The sequence below is a fragment of the Osmerus mordax genome, chromosome 7, assembly GCF_038355195.1.
Source record: "Osmerus mordax isolate fOsmMor3 chromosome 7, fOsmMor3.pri, whole genome shotgun sequence".
Taxonomy (NCBI): Eukaryota; Metazoa; Chordata; class Actinopteri; order Osmeriformes; family Osmeridae; genus Osmerus; species Osmerus mordax.
Window position 1 is genome coordinate 1,424,810 of NC_090056.1, and position 17,513 is coordinate 1,442,322.

Sequence of the window (17,513 nt, forward strand, 5' to 3'; positions counted from 1 at the left end):
TGTCAGCTTGTTTGGACGCTAAATAAAAAGCCCTCGAGTATTTGGTTTGCTCTCTCTTGGTTTTGGTGGGTCGAACATGTTGTGTCGAGACAGTCCTGTTTTTGTGATAACCAACCCTGTTTTTATTTTTTATTATCTTGGAGTACATGCAAAATGGTAATGAAAGAATGTACATGATTCAGACTATCATTAACACAAATATTGTTGTCTGCCATGAAACATTCTGTTTTGTACTTGGATAAGTTCAATCTATCTGTCCTGTTTAGGGACTGTGTGATCATCTAGCTTTATATAGGCCAGCATGTTCCTGTTTTCATGTTGCTGTATGCTAAACAAAGAATAGACAGCCATGCGTATGCATGCCAATAGTTAAAGGGGTTATTGACTGCAAAACCGAGTTTACCTTTTCATAGTTGAATAACGACAGTTGAATAGGTAAAATGGACATACAGTGAATCTCAAAGTCCATTGACACCTCTTTCCTATGCAAATCTCAGAATTTGAAACTGCTGCTGTAAAACGGTCGGTTAAAAAAAATCCACAGAGTTGACATCAATTTGGTGATTTAGTTTATTGGCAATGGGGCTAACGCGTTATTTCATGTTCCTGACTGTTACATTCAAATAAATAACCCGTGTTGTCATGTAAATCTACAATTCACGATGCATGTTTGTCCAGATCTTTGTCAGGTTATTTTTTATTTTATTTTTCAGCAAGATATCTAGTATAACTGAAGCTGAGTTGAATCACAATAGATTGGTTGCTAAGCTGTAACGTTACCCACCTAAGTTGATCCCGTTTGCTTCGACAACAGAATTGGAAACAACGAACGTTACCATTTCAAATGATATCAAGTCAATCTGTTGAAAACAGTGTTGTGTAAACACAATAGATTTATTTGCACGTTTTTATTTCAAGTCTCCACCTTCGATGTTTTAGTGAGTGCTGTTGGCCGTATTGTGTCTTCGCTCCGCAGCTTCACTCGTTGTAAACCAACCAATCAGCGTGCAGCTCATCTAAATATTCATGAGCATACCATAAAAGGGAGAAAAACGCTTGTTTTATTCTTGGGCTATTTCACAGGGTGCATTAGGGCGCATAGAACAGCACCCGGGCCATTTCCAGCCCAACCAATGTTACATACCCTATTCTGAGACCTTAAGGAACAGTGCGAAATACCTTATTAAAATCAGTCAATTACCCTTTTAATAGCTAGCCAAATGTTGTAATGTTGATGTCCATATGGTCGGAGTTAACCAGGTACTATTCCCACCTATTACCTGTCTGTAGAATGCGTGAAGAGGTGGAAGAGATTTTCTCCAGTAGCTGATTTAAGGGGTACTAACATTCAAATTAGTATATCTCCTTGACGATGAACAGATTTAAATGAATGTACAATCATAACTAATCAGAATATACATTATAAATCATTGGAAAGCTTACAATCTGCATTTCCTCAATCTGTATTATTACTTTTTTGAATGACCATAACCTACATGCGGACCAAAATACCAGAACCTGTCACATATTATTGATGATATCATTAGCTGATGCAGCAGCACCCACTCATTGATAGGCTTTTTTATTTGGCACCGATGCTGCTACATTAAAGGTCCCATGACATGAAAATTTCACTTTAGGAGGTTATTTAACATTAATATGAGTTCCCCTAGCCTGCCTTTGGATTTGGTCTCCCTTCGGACTTCAGATGCACTGATCCGTTCTCACTCACAGTGAACACTGGTTATTGCTTTATTATGATAGTTTATTACTAATTAATAATTTCATTTAATTATCTTAGTGTGTACATCATTTTTCGCAAAACATCTCTATATTTATTATTAACTCGGATGTTTCCTCACTTACTGTGAACATTATCCCAAACTTTAATTTTCACAACCTGCACTTGAACACAGGACTCCAAAGAAGAAGTCGGTTGTTTACCTCATTGTACCACAACAATTAGTTAAAACAATTGGAGAGCAGGAGTTTTACCATGGAAAAGTTACCATGTTGGAATTGTTGAAAGTCTTTGCTGATTGCACCCCTAAACATAAAGAGAGGATAACAGAGATGAAAAGATACTTTCCAGGAGCACCCACTGCCACCTTGTAGTGCTGGTAGCTCTTGGTGGGGTGGAAGTTGAAGATGAACAGGACATTGGCTCTCTCAAACACTATCACTTTGTCCCCCTCATGTTGGGCGCTCACAAATGCCTGGAGAAGATCAAAATAAGATAAAAGATTCAAGGTTAGCCCTCCAAGTGTGTCCATACTGAAGTTTTGTTCAAACTTGTATCAACTTTTGAAGATTCACCTTTCAATAGAGAACAAAAGAAAGACATACTGATTACATGCAAAGCACGCATGTGTGTGGATACTCAGTATTTATGACATGTATTTAAATTAGTGGTGGGCCGTTATCGGCGTTAACGCGCTGCGACTCTTATCGGCGATAAAAAAAATATCGCCGTTAATATATTCTCGAAGTTGGGTTGGGAGCTGGGTCTATACTACGCAAGCTATGATGACAACTGCCTTGATATTTTAGCGCGGAGGTATACCTAGCCGAATTGCACCGTAGGGGGCAAGAACGAGTCTTTGAACCTGTGTGTATGCCTTGTGTATGAAATTATCACATCAAACGTGACGTGCTAACATGGATGCAGCTATGAAGCCGCCTGGTTTGCTTCAGGGAAAATGTATTTTTAAGAAGCTTCCCAATGGAAACCTCGACAAGACTAAAGTTGTTTGCACCTTGTGCTATGCGGAATTAGTTTACTGTAGGAGTTCTTCCAGTCTCAAATACCACCTAAACGCAAAGCATCCCTTAGCTAATGCAGAAGATGCCGGGCCAAGCACTGATGTAGCGCAGGGGAAGAGTCGTCGTCAAACTACGATGTTTGAGTGCAACCGAGGCAAGCTCGTCAGCACAGCTCTATCAGCCAAGCTAACTAATCTAATAAAAAGTTAATAAACACAAGTATATCTTATTGAACATAATTAATTTTCATCACCAATTATCATAGTAGAACAGCTTTCTCAAGCAGTTTGTGATGCATTTCGGAAACAGGAGATGAGCTCCTGGTCTAATGCGCCACCTGGCTTGAGAAACCCGTTCTCAAAGACTTAGTCATTATTTGGGTAGCACACATATTCTTAATGCCTTGGGCGGAATTCAAATGAACCATTTTAATCTAGATTAATCTAGATTAACACCAAGATTACAGTGAGATTAATCTAGATTAAAAAAAATATATAGATAATAATATTATATTATCTATGCCCACCACTAATTTAAATTATGTATTTCAAATACAAAATAGGATTTTGTCATTTTTATTTGATAGGTGTGATTGAAATATCAATATATTTTGTATCAAAATTAGTGTTTTGTATTTTGTAGTAAAACAATACTGTAAAATACTTTGTGACAAGTCTACATGATGGCATCGTAAAAACTAGTGCACAGTGCCTGTCATGAAGTCTGATTAAGATATCAGTGAGACACACACACACACTTCTGGAACTATAGGTAGTGCACAGTTCCCATGATGCAGCCAGTACAGTTTCTCAGTGGCTTTGGTACCTACATTTCTAAGATCACAATTGAAATTCTCAAAAGTACTTGATCAATCTCCACATAATCAAGTCACTCATGCACCTCATAAAAGCATTATTTTTCATTCTTTTGACCAAATGTGAAACACTGGTGAAAAGAGGTGTGGGATGACATGATCCGCCTGTCCCCAAGGTACATTAAATTCCCCTACACTGCATTGACCAGGCCAACATTAAACAGTAATTTGTAGCAAAAAACAGTTTCCCAAATGTAATCAATGCTATCGACTGCACACATGTTACAAAAAGGGCACAATGGGTTGATTCATTTTTTTTGTAAATCGAAAAAAATCTACCCCATCAACATTCAAATAACTGCTAGCCCAAGGCCACAAAAATGCTAATATGTTTTGTAAAGTAAATAAACATAACTAATGAATGCATTTTACATATTCACACGAGCGAAACAAATATGATAGTTTGCAACTATTTTGCAAATGGTGGGCTAATCCATTTATGAATAAAAGAAGGTAGGAATAATAAAAGGAGATGATGGCATGGACGGGGGCTGTTATGATCATTGGATTCACATAGCATAACCGATTGTTCTTGAAGGCTTATAAGTTACAATAATTAGAGACACGGACAGACTACAGCGCTCCGTGACTCGATTCGGCCGGGCAACCTTTATTGTCTCCACTCGCACACAACTTCCTCCTTCACAATCAAAGTCCCCCTTCAAAGTCCCCCTTTTCTAATTCCTGCCTAACTTTATAGCAGCCCACTCAATGAAATATCTTACAATAGCATTTCTGAAATATCGAGAGGTGTAAATGAGCCTTGAGCTCAGGATTGTTTTAAGGGCGGATTTGGGACAGTTGAGAGAACAGACAAAGAAACAGTGTAACAGACAGATGGGAAAGGACGCAAGTGTTGCCAATAAGGCCATTGAGAGAGATAGAGCAACCAACCCGACTTTTGACGGCAGATGCAGTGGTTCAACGCCTAAAAACAGATAAGTAAATGAAAGTGAACCAGGAAACACAATCTGTGCTAGTGATTACTTGCACACCATTTTCTTGTAGCCGCAACTGAGGGCATCTTCAGAATCAGAATCAGAAAGGGATTTATTCGCCATGAAAGTTTGCACAGACAAGGAATTTGCTTTGGCAGGAAGGTGCATACAATAAACATATACCTAAAATTTAAATATGTGGACTAACTATACTAAGGGTACATAAACTAGCAGTACTAAGTGGGATAAATATAAGTTGCCGTAAATTACAATATAAAAATACAAAAATACAAATATTACAAAAAATACAAATGTACAAGATACCATGTTATGGTGCAGTGCAAAAGCAGTGTTTTAGGCAATAAGTCATTTGAGTCAGTGTGGTCCCTTGGCCTTGTTGAAGAGGCCAACAGCGGAAGGGAAGAAACTGTTTTTGTGGCGTGAGGTATTGGTCCTGATAGACCGCAGCCTTCTGCCGGAGGGGAGTGACTGAAACAGGGAGTGTCCAGGGTGGGAGGAGTCGGCCACAATCTTCCTCGCTCGCCTCAGGGTCCTCGAGGTGTGCAGGTCCTCGAGGGTAGGCAGATTGCAGCCAATCACCTTCACAGCAGTACGGATGATACGCTGCAGTCTGCTCTTGTCCTTGGCAGTGGCAGCAGCGTACCAGACGGTGAGACGGCTTCCCTTTAAGCCGCCACTGCAGAACGAGGAATGAGGAGCAGTCTGACTGTGGAGAGGACGAGCGCCCGGGTGTGATGGCATTTTTTGACATAGTTACTAAGAGTGTATTTTTAATAGACTGAGGTTGTGTTTAAACACTTGGTCAGCTAAGGTATTTATGACTGATCTAATCAACAGCCAGCAAAGGCACTAAGTTGGAGGAGTGGAGTCAAGATTAGGCAAGTTGACCCCTCTGCCCTGAACTTTTGTTGCCCTGAACCTTTTGGTTCCAGGGGATTGGGCTGGTGTCCTGTTCACATGCAACACTGGCCTGTTTTTTTTTTATTGTCTTAAACAGTCACTGACCTGTGCTGACCAATCATGGTGACCACTGTATTGATTGATTATTGGGTGTGCTTTGCCTTCCCCGTTCCCCACTCGGCTTCTACGCAAGTTCGCATGCTGCACTTTTTCAGGCAGTGAATAGCGCGCTGATTTGCATGTTAAACAAACAATATTTTTTGAGTTAAAACATCACACAAAATGGTTTGATGAAAAACATTGTGACATTTAGAGAAGAAAAAAAAAAGTTTCAAATTTCGATAAGTCGATTCTTATTCGAATCTTGGTCGACCAAAGAAAATCTTAGTCGGGGACAGCCCTAGTATTTCAGGTATTTATTTTCAGGCTTAAAACTAAATGCAGTGCTGCTATTGTACATTTTTTTAATCAGAAGCAAGACATCCTGCTTAAGCACTACAGGCTTCATCACTGGCAAGCCGGTAAAGGTTCTTTTCCCTGCATTCATCCAGACTGTTAATTGTATTTTTACAACAACAGGGGCTTTAAAAACTCATTTATGGAGAGGAAAATTATGGAAATTGTGCAGGATCAGCCGCTGGTGTCAACAATCAAGCAAAGATGGCCTGGACTGTTTTTTGAGGAGGAGGTAAGTCATTTTTTTCTCTGTCACCATTGGAATTGAATGTCTTAATCATTTGCTTCTACTTGTTTGCTTATTCTGAATCTCTCATTACCCACAGGTTTGTGCTGAATTCTACCGCATCAACCGTATTGACCTGAAGTCAACATTCCTGACATCGTTGGACAATCACACCAGGATTTTTCCTGGGTCAAAATGGGTCTGCGGTGCTCCAAAAAAAAAATATATATATATGTATATGCTTTTTTTTTCTTCCTTTTTATAATAAATGTATTTATTCCCAGGTGTTTTGCCCCCCCCCCCCCCCCCCCCCCCCCCCCCCCCCGCCGAAACTAAACCTATATTTCGGAACAGGTTAATGTAATAGTCTAATAGCTAATGTAATATTGCACATATTTTCGTCCTATTTCCCCTAAAGCAATAAAGTTAGGCTACTTAAAGACACCTTACACTCATTAAGTATGTTCTAAATGCCATAAATGCTGCCAATTAATAATTGACGTAACAACTTATTGTAAATGGTCAGTAGCCTAGTCTATCGATTAAGGTAGGCCACTCTGAAGCATGTACACTACACTGCCTGCTTCATTTGATCTTGATGGGCTAAGCATTCTGTAGCAAATAATAACAATAAACCCACGTTTTATTAATTAAAACTACTTCAGCATAATAATGCACCTAAAATACAAACCTGAGAAAGGGCAGCAATCGCTATCGAATCAACAGACGTGCAATTTAGCAAGCCAGGGAAGGATACAAACAACGAAAATCGCCAGTTAACTTGATTTAAATTTGCAAGAAGTATAGACTTATACAATAACAGGCTTAAATGAACTGACAACATCAGTTATACGACTTACAGTTCTCAAGGACGCACACAAGCAATCTCAACTGCGGTGTAAAGCGCATGTCCGTGCAATTCTCCGACATGCACTCTAACAATCACTGCTGATAGACGGCCTAAAATTTTGTCTGATTTCTGATACCGTGGCGGCATAAATTTAGCCATAGAGGAAACATTGCACTATATATTATCATTCCAGGTTAAGAATACCAATGGAGGCTGCTTTGGAAATCGTAAATCAAGCTTTTGTCAGCATTTTGAGTGGAAATTTCATTTGCATTTGTACAGGTGTATTCGTGCACGTCGGGCTGGCCCTCGCAGCGGAACGACAGTTTAGTGGCACATTTGCGCACCTCACAGTTGCGTATTGGTCAGACAAGAAAACACGCTTATCAACTCGATTACTATTGATCAAAACAGAACGAAGGTTCGACTGTAGCCTACTTGAAACATACTATTGAGAACATATTCGCTGACATGCATTGCACGCGTGATGAACACAGCTTTTTTTCTTTTCTTCATCGCAGACTTTTTTTGCCTTTGGCGCTCGAGATTTGTCATTGGCGCTCGGGAAAACAGCTTTGGCGTGCGCCAACATTTTCTCTATGCAGGAAAAACCCTGCACACCCAGGGATTTCTGAAGATGTACAGAGCCAAAGCAAGACAGGGAAGGTGGAACAACTTGGATGAACTTCTTGAGAAACTGGATGCCCAGGTATTAAGCTGTTGTGCATACATTTTCTCCTATCGTATAGCTCTGCTTGACCAGCACCTACATACACTATTGTGCAAAATTGACTAATTTCACCAATGGTTCATCTTGACGAGCCTCATTACTGGAGTAGCAGCCTACGGTGCTGTCATTGGCTGTAACCCGAGGGAAAATTTAGATTTTGCCACACCCTTTTAGTGTGCAAAATCTCAATTTTCGCTCGAGTTACAGCCAATGACAGCACCGTAGTTTTGTTCCTCATGGTCAAATTTGCCAGAAACCATTGAGAAAAGTAATGCCGCTCATATCGCGTACTCAACCTTAAGGCTGCTACTGGAGTACATGAAAGTCACCTGATATGCTTTTGGTCAGTTTGGTATATGGTCAATATTGGTCAAAAAACAGCCAACAAGTGCACAGCATGTTTGAGATCTCTTTTAGGACTGTTAGAAAACCACTCTCAGTATCTAACTTAAGTAGACTCTGGGTTATTCCAGAGTCTACTTAAGGGATCTGCATACTTACTGCATACTTTGCACTTGTTAGCTGATTTTCCAGAATGCAATCTTAATGCATTTCAGGTAACTATTTCATAAAGTTGGTTGTAATGAAGCCCAATAGTGAAAGGAGTAGGTGATCCGCACTGTTTAGGATCACCTACACCTTTCACCATTGGGCTTCATTAAAACCAACTTCATGAATATTGTATATTTAATTATATTCTAATCCCACTTAGTACTGCTAGTTTATGTACCCTTAGTATAGATAGTCCACATATTTAAATTTGAGGTATATGTTTATTGTATGCACCTTCCTGCCAAAGCAAATTCCTTGTCTGTGCAAACTTTCATGGCGAATAAATCCCATTCTGATTCTGATTCTGAAATAGTTACCCATCTATGTGCGTTACCTCTTTGTGAATAAAGTGATTTAATAATGTCTTATTGTTGACCTGTCTTTTTGGCAGACCACAGATCTAACCACGTTTAGAAGGTCTGCTGTTCTTCGTGGTCTTCCCCTGTACTTGAGAGAGCCAGCATCAATTTCAAAGACTTAAGGTAATTCATTTTAGTAACTTTATGGTATTACTGTTTGAGATGCAGTAATGATTGCATAAGACATTATGCTTTCAGTCTGACTAAGTGTCATTTATTATGTTTCGCAGGATACGGAGGCACTGAGGCCACACACAAAGGCCATGAAAATGGGGATCCTGGAAGTGACTGACAGTTCTACCAACTCAGGAGCATATCCCACAGTGGTCGATGTGGCTGTAATATTGGAGGAGGAAGTTGTCATGGACAATCTGGGAGACTTCACAAATGCCCTCATGATCCTCTTCGGTCTGCTTTTTGCTCTAAATATGGAATACCCTAAGGATTTATTAAAGTACACATTCGAGGCAGTCCAGAAGATTCTCTTAAACATGGGAGAAAAGTACACAGCAAGGATCCAGCCCTTGAAGAATACGTTATTACTAAATTAGTAATACTGGTTTAATGGTCATTACATGTTAATTCCAGTCATTGAGGTATCAAAGGTTTCATGCAAATGTTTGTTAAATTCAACAACAAAAAAGTCTGAACATTTTTTGGAACTGTAAAAGTAATTTAGATTGTGTTTTTGTTGAAAACTATGTGGGGAGCAGTTTATTTCCGAGTAATTTGAAATTTGTTCAACGATATCTGAGTTTCTTACTAGTGTAATAATTGGACCAATACGCTGTTCCTATTGGTCCAGAAGACGTTCTCAAAAGTTAATACCGTTTATATACCTCCCGAATGTTCGCAGAGGTAAATAAACGGTTTTATGGACCTAGCAACAAGCGGTTGCCTTGGAGATGTAGCCATTGACCTTAACAACGTAGCATTGCCCCCAAAAAAACAAATATGGTCTTTGCACAGGTCCGCAAACGCCCCGCAATCGCTTCCCGTTTTAAAGAAGTATCTGAAGCAGACAGAAGACGAATTTGTTGTTGATATGTTGCCTTGGAGATGTAGTGACGTCACCAGTGCAAGTGCAGCAGATTGCTCTAACAACATGGCATCTGCTCCAGATTCAACGTGTTTGATTTGGGATCTTCCCACGTATTGTTGTAGTATATAAGAAACCAAATGTTTACTCCTCGACAGGTCAACAAACGCTTTGTCGCCTCGATTTGTTAAAACGTTTGTTAACCGAGACCGTAGTTCGAGGTTTACAAACAAATCGTTTTAACAAATCTCGGTTTACAAAGGCGTTTGCAGACCTGTCGAGGAGTAAACATTTGCAGTTTATGCTGATATTTGATTTGTAAATGAAAATAAATAAAATGTACTTGATCAGAGCATAGTGTGTAATTTATTTGATAGTGAAAAATATGCTTTTTGGCCAACATTAAATATGTAATTAATGCAACATTTTATTATAAATTCAGTCTACATGCAGGGGTAGTCAGCACAACAAAAAAATGTTTGTTTCCGCAACTGAAATTGGGCCAACTTAAAAATTTAGGTGCAACCGTTCACTAGAAATGTTTAAGTTGGGGAGGCATATTTTTTTTTACAGTGTATATAAAACTGGTTCTTCTAACTAGCTTTATTTATTTTTGTGAGAAAAGGCTTAATTACTTCAATGTTTAAGTTAGGAAGACATTTATATGTTATACGAACAGTCGGACCCAACGACTTTGCGCATGCCCATTACGACTCGCTGAAAATGGGGTTTCCAAGAGATCTTGCAAGGGTTTTCATCGTCTTTCGGCTAGGAAAATAGCTATTTCAAAGCTGAGTATTTTCTTTATAGAAATAGTTTTAAATATATAAATGTATTTGCAGAAATTGAATGGGGCATGTTATTACTTATAGGTTTGAAATGTAGGCTATTTAGAATGTTTATTTGCTATCAGATTCACTTTGTTTTTGTTAGGATTTCGTAGCTAGCTCTAGAGGTAAAATAACTAACATTAAAGTAGGGTGACCAGACGTCCTCTTTTACCCGGACATGTCATCTTTTCGAGACAAAAAAATGTGTTCAGCAGGGATTCCAAAATTGTCCGGGATTTTGCTTTGTCGGATAGTTTCTCTGGGTCTTTCACAAACTATTACGCCCTTACAAGTTTTGGAAAGGGTGTCTCCCTTACGTTCCACCTTCTTGCGTGATCTCTGACTGTCGAGAGAACTGTCATTTTGATCAGATAGTGCAGCATGCAATACACGACCAGCACCCCCCCCCCCCCCCCACCTCGAGAAAGTTATGTTGAAATGCATATATGATATAAAAGTTTAGCGTCTCACAAATCACCCACAAAAGAACCAGTGAAAATAAACATTAAGAACTGTTAGAAAAACTTGTTCCAAAATAGCTTAGCCCTCAATTTTGTAAGACTGTGGAGCTAGCGCGTGGCTGATCACGTTTTGAGACGGTCGGTCAAAGTCGGTCATGCACAGGGCGCTATATAAAACGGCGTTGTCGCTCTTTAGTAAGGACATTATATGTTTGAGCCGTCTAATTCAAAATCACCTTAAATTAATTGAGTTACAAAATGCTTCTATATTACTCCTAACTATTATAGTTAGCTCTAGAATAGTTAGAATAACATTACTTAACACATGCAAAGTTGGCCGATGGTGCTCACAAGGCTAGCTCTGCTTAGTTAATTTAGCTAGTGCCATATTGTTTTAATCTAGCTATCTAATGCAAAAGGCTACATAGAGGCAAGTCAAGAAGTTCTTCAAAGACACCCCGGACTGCTAGCACTGTGTCCCTGAGAAATGATGGTAAAGTAATGAATGACCGTTTATAACAGTGACAATAATTGTATGAGCCATGGCAACCCTAAAAGTTATGTTTTGAAGCAAAAGCATGACTTAAAACTTTTGCATTACCAGGTGCCATACCCCTATGTGTCAACTCTGGTCTGGTGGAGGAGAACCCATGGAGGCCCAGGAAAACAGCTGGCAGCCAGGCAAGTGCAAATATAAAACACTCAAAAAAATACTCAACGCTTTTCAATAGCATTGCCAACTCATTGTAAGGCATACCTAAGTTGTTCTGATCGTGGCGGGGGGATACATATTTGTCAAAACAACAAATGTTGTCATACTAATGCTTTGTATACAACCATTCAAGGTAACATTTGTTATTTACATCAATGTTACAGCTAATCTAGAAGAACCACAGTGTATACCAATCATGCAAACTCTTGTAAACTTGTTTTACTTGTCTTTAATGACAGACACATTACAGGTTATGCTCCGGAAGATGGAGACATTGGAGGAGAACCAGCGAGAGGCTCTCCTATTCAGGCGACTACAGGGCAGACACACTGAAGAGGTTCCAGTGATGGACCTACAGGTGGCCCAAACACAGGCTGAACTCCAAGACGTTGAGGAGCGCCTTAAGGTGCTGGAGTTCCGAAAGAGAGTGGTAGGTGTTTTGAGATGCCATCAACATTCAAATTGGTGCTGACAATAAGTTCATGACATCTAATTGCAGATGTTGTGATGAAGTGGAAGATGGGACTGAGGAGAAGGCTGTGGAGCTCCTCATAGCAGACACTCAAACACGCCCCGGCAGCCCATTCAAAACAAGCCAGGTGAATGAATCATGATGGTAGCTTCCATATCCAACTTTCCACATGGCTATGTGACAAAAAAATTGAATCACATAATATTTTTTTGATGATGTATAATATTTTAGATGTGATTTTTAATGACTTGTATAGCTCCTTTCACACGTGCAATTATGTTGATAGGACACTAACTTATTTTGTGCTTCATTGTCAGGGCCAACAGACAGGACCTGTAGTGGGGACTGGCAGAAGATTTAAATTCACTGTTTGGCACTTTGTTTGAAATAAAATGAATGTAAATGTTACATGGAAATGCTGCCTCGTTTATGATTAGCTTGAGTTAGGCTACACATCACACAAACATAGTCTTCCTAAAGTTGGCTAGCATGTAGCCTATTATACAAGAACAAGTAGCATTTTGGTCAAATGAGGTCTGCATATGAACCACCCCAAAATAGGCAGTAGAATTGAGAAATGTAGGTTACTTAATTAACATTGCAGTTACGGACTGGCAACGTCAACAAATTACGTTGCTAGGAGGTCGCGGTTACGGAATGGCAACGTCACCAAATTCCGTTGCTAGGAGGTCGCGGTTACGGACTGGCAACGTCACAATCTACGTTGCTAGGAGGTCGCGGTTACGGACTGGCAACGTCAGAAAATTACGTTGCTAGGAGGTCGCAGTTACGGACTGGCAACGTCACAAGATTATGTTGCGGTTACGTTCTGGCTCCCTACAGTTGCACGGTCCCGCAACGTCGCCAAAGACGCAGTCTCACTCAGATTGACAGAAATAATCGGACCAGATGGCTAAACGCAGAATTCCCATATCTCTTGAAAGCGGCCCTGCTCGACTTTTTAGGTGTAGAATTGACTGTAAAACTGTAAAATTATGAACTTTGTGACATGACGTGAAGACATGGCTGCCGCCTAAGACTATGCGGTCTACCGGGCGACATTTGTGAAAGAATGATAACTATACTGCTAATCAATGCTGCTATACCAATCATGACCTCAAGTACATCAAATGTGTAATAAGACTTTATTTATATAGCACATTTCATAAAAGAAATTGCAGCTCAAGGTGCTTTACATAGAATTAATAAAAACAATAATACTAGTGATAAAAGTAATAATTAAAATAGCAAACAATAATATAACTAATAAAAGTAGTAAAACCCTTCTGAGATAAAATTAGTTAAATGCTTTGGTAAAAAGGTAAGTTTTAAGCTGTCTTTTAAAAATGTCTAGCGTGTTTGCTTCCCTAATATTTATGGGTAATTTGTTCCATAGTTTTGGGGCGTAATTGACAAAGGCCGCATCACCAATCTTGTAATGTTTAATACTAAAACATATCCAATTGTGATCAATTGATTTATTAAAGAACAGATGGGATCAGGCATCAATATGTTTCTGAGTAAGTGAGGTCATGCTGAAATGTTTCCTTCTAAGTAACACTGTGGTGTGCGTGCAAAAATTCCGAGGTCAAGTGAGCAACATGGGAGTCGAGTTTGTGGCGTTCAGGGAATGGTACAAGCACAATGGGCTACTCAGCTCTTGGGAGCAGAGTGTCAAAATGAGAGATGAGGTAAAGCTGGGACTATAATTCTTCTTTGCTCAAGGACCGGCCTGTCTGCCTACCTTACTCTCATTTACTCTGTTCTGAGGTCACATTCCCTTGGACACCCTGCCCCCCCGGCCCCGACCCCCCCCCCCCTTTTTCACTGGATGATCTACCCCTTTCCCTTGGAGACCCTGCCCCACCTGCATTCCCTTGGAGACCCAGCCCCACCTCCCCCTATACATCATCAACCCTGGCCTGGTCGGTCTCACCCCTTCTCCTGGAGACGCAACCCCCCCCCCTTCCTTCTCTGGAGACGCAGCTCCCATCTCCCTGCACGCCATCAGGACCTTGGGGTGATCTACTCCCTTCCCTGGAGAACCCCCCCCCCTGGATTACCTCAGACCTGTGGGTCTTGTCTGACCCCCTCCCTGATCAGACCTGTGGGTCTTCTCCGCTAGCCTGATCCTAACCAGACCCTCATACATTTCATTTGTACGGAGGGTCTGGGATTGCTCCATTGACAAGCGTTAACATCCTTGAAGGCGGGTACTCTGTGGAAGTTTTAAAACTATTGGATCTGCCCAGAGCCACTCTGATCTGCCATAACCAATCGCTAGCGTTCGCCTTAGCCAACTCCTTCACCACGGAGCTAGCTGCCGTAGCTGGAAAATCAAACTTTTCCCGAACCCCGAGGGGAGGAGGGCCACAACATCATGACCACCAACAAAACTCAGCAAGGATTGTTCTTGCTCCGGCTTTAACTTATGGATATTCGGCAGCGTTGCCACAACTGCAGAATAGCTTCGCTTGCATCTTTCTCCGCTGCCATTACTGAACTAAAACTCAAACTAGTGCACAACATCAACGTCATCATTCTCAGCCACTCCCTCTGTTCGCTGATTGGACCTACAACATTTTTTTTTTTTTAACCGACTGATGCACTGAAATCCCAGACAATGTACAGAAGCAAAATCCAAATTGAGCGGAAGTACGTAGGAGGGCAGAGCCAGGCTACTTCTCCGCCCCCTCCCTCTCTGAACATCACCAGATCATTGGACTGCCCCCCAATGATGGTGCACTTCTACACAACCATCATTGAGTCCATCCTCACCTCTTCCATCACCATCTGGTACGCTGCTGCCACTGCCAAGGACAAGAGCAGACTGCAGCGTATCATCCGCACTGCTGAAAAGGTGATCGGCTGCAATCTGCCTACCCTCGAGTACCTGGACACCGAGGACCCTGAGGCGTGCGAGGAAGATTGTGGCCGCCCCCTCCCACCCTGGTCACTCCCTGTTCCAGCTACTCCCCTCTGGCAGAAGGCTGCGGTCCGTCAGGACCAAAACCTCACGCCATAAGAACAGTTTCTTTCCATCTGCTACTGGCCTCTTCAACAAGGCCAAGGACTCCCATTGACATTCATTCACTTATTTAACTATTATAAGTCCATCTAATGGCAATTCAGTATGCATAAGCCACCTTATCTCAGTATCCGATTGCACTATGTTGACCACTCACGCTGCTCATTCTATTCTTATGTTTATATATTTTTTATTTTATATTTAAATTGTTGTATTCTTAGATTGTTTAGTTCTTAGAAATAGTAAAACTTTTGTACTTTTACTTAATTTAAGATTTGTATATGTGTATATGTGTTTTGCACCTCCCTGCCACAGTAAATTCCGTGATGGTATAACATACATGGTGAATAAACCGAATTCTGATTCTGATGTGCCACCATGAACGCCCTGGACATTTAATTGGACAACCGCATTCCCGCCCCATGGTTTTCTGACCAATCACCTATCAGAGTTCCCCCTGTCAGGGGTACAAGACCTGTCTCCCGAGGACAGGGAGACAGAACTTGGACTGGGCAGAACTCTCTCTGATCTCTGTCACAACCACTTTCTCAACGAAGGCCTTTGTTTGATCTATTCTGGGACTCTGTTTCTGTGAAGCTGCATTGGCATCATCGACTGATTCACTGAATTAGACTAAGAACATCCTGGTGTGTTGTTTTCATTGTGTATTCTTGTGATTGCATAATTTCTTATTATTAAACTACAATTAACTTGGTCCGGTCTTTAACCTTGTATCATTCTCCACTACCCAGTTTGACACATCTTAACACATTCTTACTCAGGTTACAAGACTTTCGTGACCCAAATCAAAATTCTGATGTGACAGATCAATGGGGAATCGCTTTCTCTCTTAAAGGCTGTCCTCCTCGACCTTTTTGGTATTTTTAAATCAAAGTATTTGTATAATCCAATGTACTTCTCTAGCCAATATAAAGGCTATCCTCTGCAACCATATTGCGCGCGCATCCCGAATGTTTACAAACAAATAATTGGTCTATAGCCTAGTATTTCCACGTCGCTCTAATTTTTTCTCAACACTTGAACCGTGTCCTGACAATAAATGAAGAACATTACATGTTTTGCCAGTATAACTGGATCTAATTAGACATTGAATGTTTTATGATATGTGTTTGTTTATACTTTTGACTGGGGACAACAACGCAATCTTGTAAAATGTTGATAATGTCGGGCTACTATAGACCAACTGCAGTCTAGCCTAACCCGCAACTTGTTTGATATCCTTTAGCCAATTACATTTTGCTGAATGCTTTAAGGGCTAGACAACAAACGCGCTCATGAAATAACCACCGACTAACAACACGGAAATAAATGACAGACGAAAGCACGTTCATTTTCCGACCATGCTGTTGGAGAAATTTAGAATGTAAGGTTATATTCTGAAAATACTGGTGCTAGCATTCCCTTGTCAGTAGAGAGCCCTCTCCCCACATGACCTATAGATGACACTAGGCTTACGTAAACAAACTGACCTAGGTTGACCATTATCATACTAGATGTGCAATAAACCTTATCTGTGTTGAGTGAATCATATGGTCAAGCCTAGGGTCGGAGAACTCTAAGTTTCCATCGATCATATTGACAGCTGATATTTACATTAACAGTGTAAATATCAGCCACTGTTATATTTACATTAACAGTGGCTGGTGTGAAGATGTGACAGTGATCTGGAATCATTTTTTATTAACTGTAGATCTTTTTACTCGCCACAAGAGTTTGCATAATTCATTCAGGTTGGCGTCTGCATGCCTCCGCAGGCTAGCGTCAACGAGGCTCAACGTGTGCTCGCCAGCCAGATACTGAGTGTGGAGCATGAAAATCCGGATTCCTTGGTTATTGTGCTAGGCGACTTTGACAAAGGCAATCTCACCCAAGAACTCCCAAAATATAGACAATTCATCAAATGCCCTACCAGAGAAGGAAACACCTTGGATCACTGCTACTCTACAATCAGCAAAGCATACCATGCGGTCCCCCGAGCAGCACTGGGTCACTCTGACCACGCCATGGTCCACCTGATTCCTGCATACAGGCAGACGCTAAAGCGCTGTAAGCCTGCTGTGAGGACATCAAAACAGTGGACCAGTGAAGCTATGGAGGATCTGCGGGCGTGCTTGGACTGCACTGACTGGGACATGTTCACGACTGCTACCAATAATCTGGATGAGCTCACAGAGGCTGTGACATCATACATCAGCTTCTGTGAGGACTGCTGTATACCAACACGCACCAGGGTGAGCAAAGAACAGGTTTAACAAGGCGGTGAGGGAGGCTAAACGACTGT

General features: G+C 40.9%; 1 protein-coding gene across 1 annotated transcript in view; it reads right to left on the reverse strand.

Annotated features, from left to right (window-relative positions):
- LOC136945817 (1,4-alpha-glucan-branching enzyme-like) overlaps positions 1 to 17,513 on the reverse strand; it is a 157,921-nt gene that overhangs the window by 18,150 nt on the left and 122,258 nt on the right. The window contains exon 14 of the mRNA XM_067239891.1: positions 2,086 to 2,216. Coding sequence (XP_067095992.1) covers positions 2,086 to 2,216 — 131 coding nt within the window. The remainder of the gene's footprint in view (positions 1 to 2,085; positions 2,217 to 17,513) is intronic.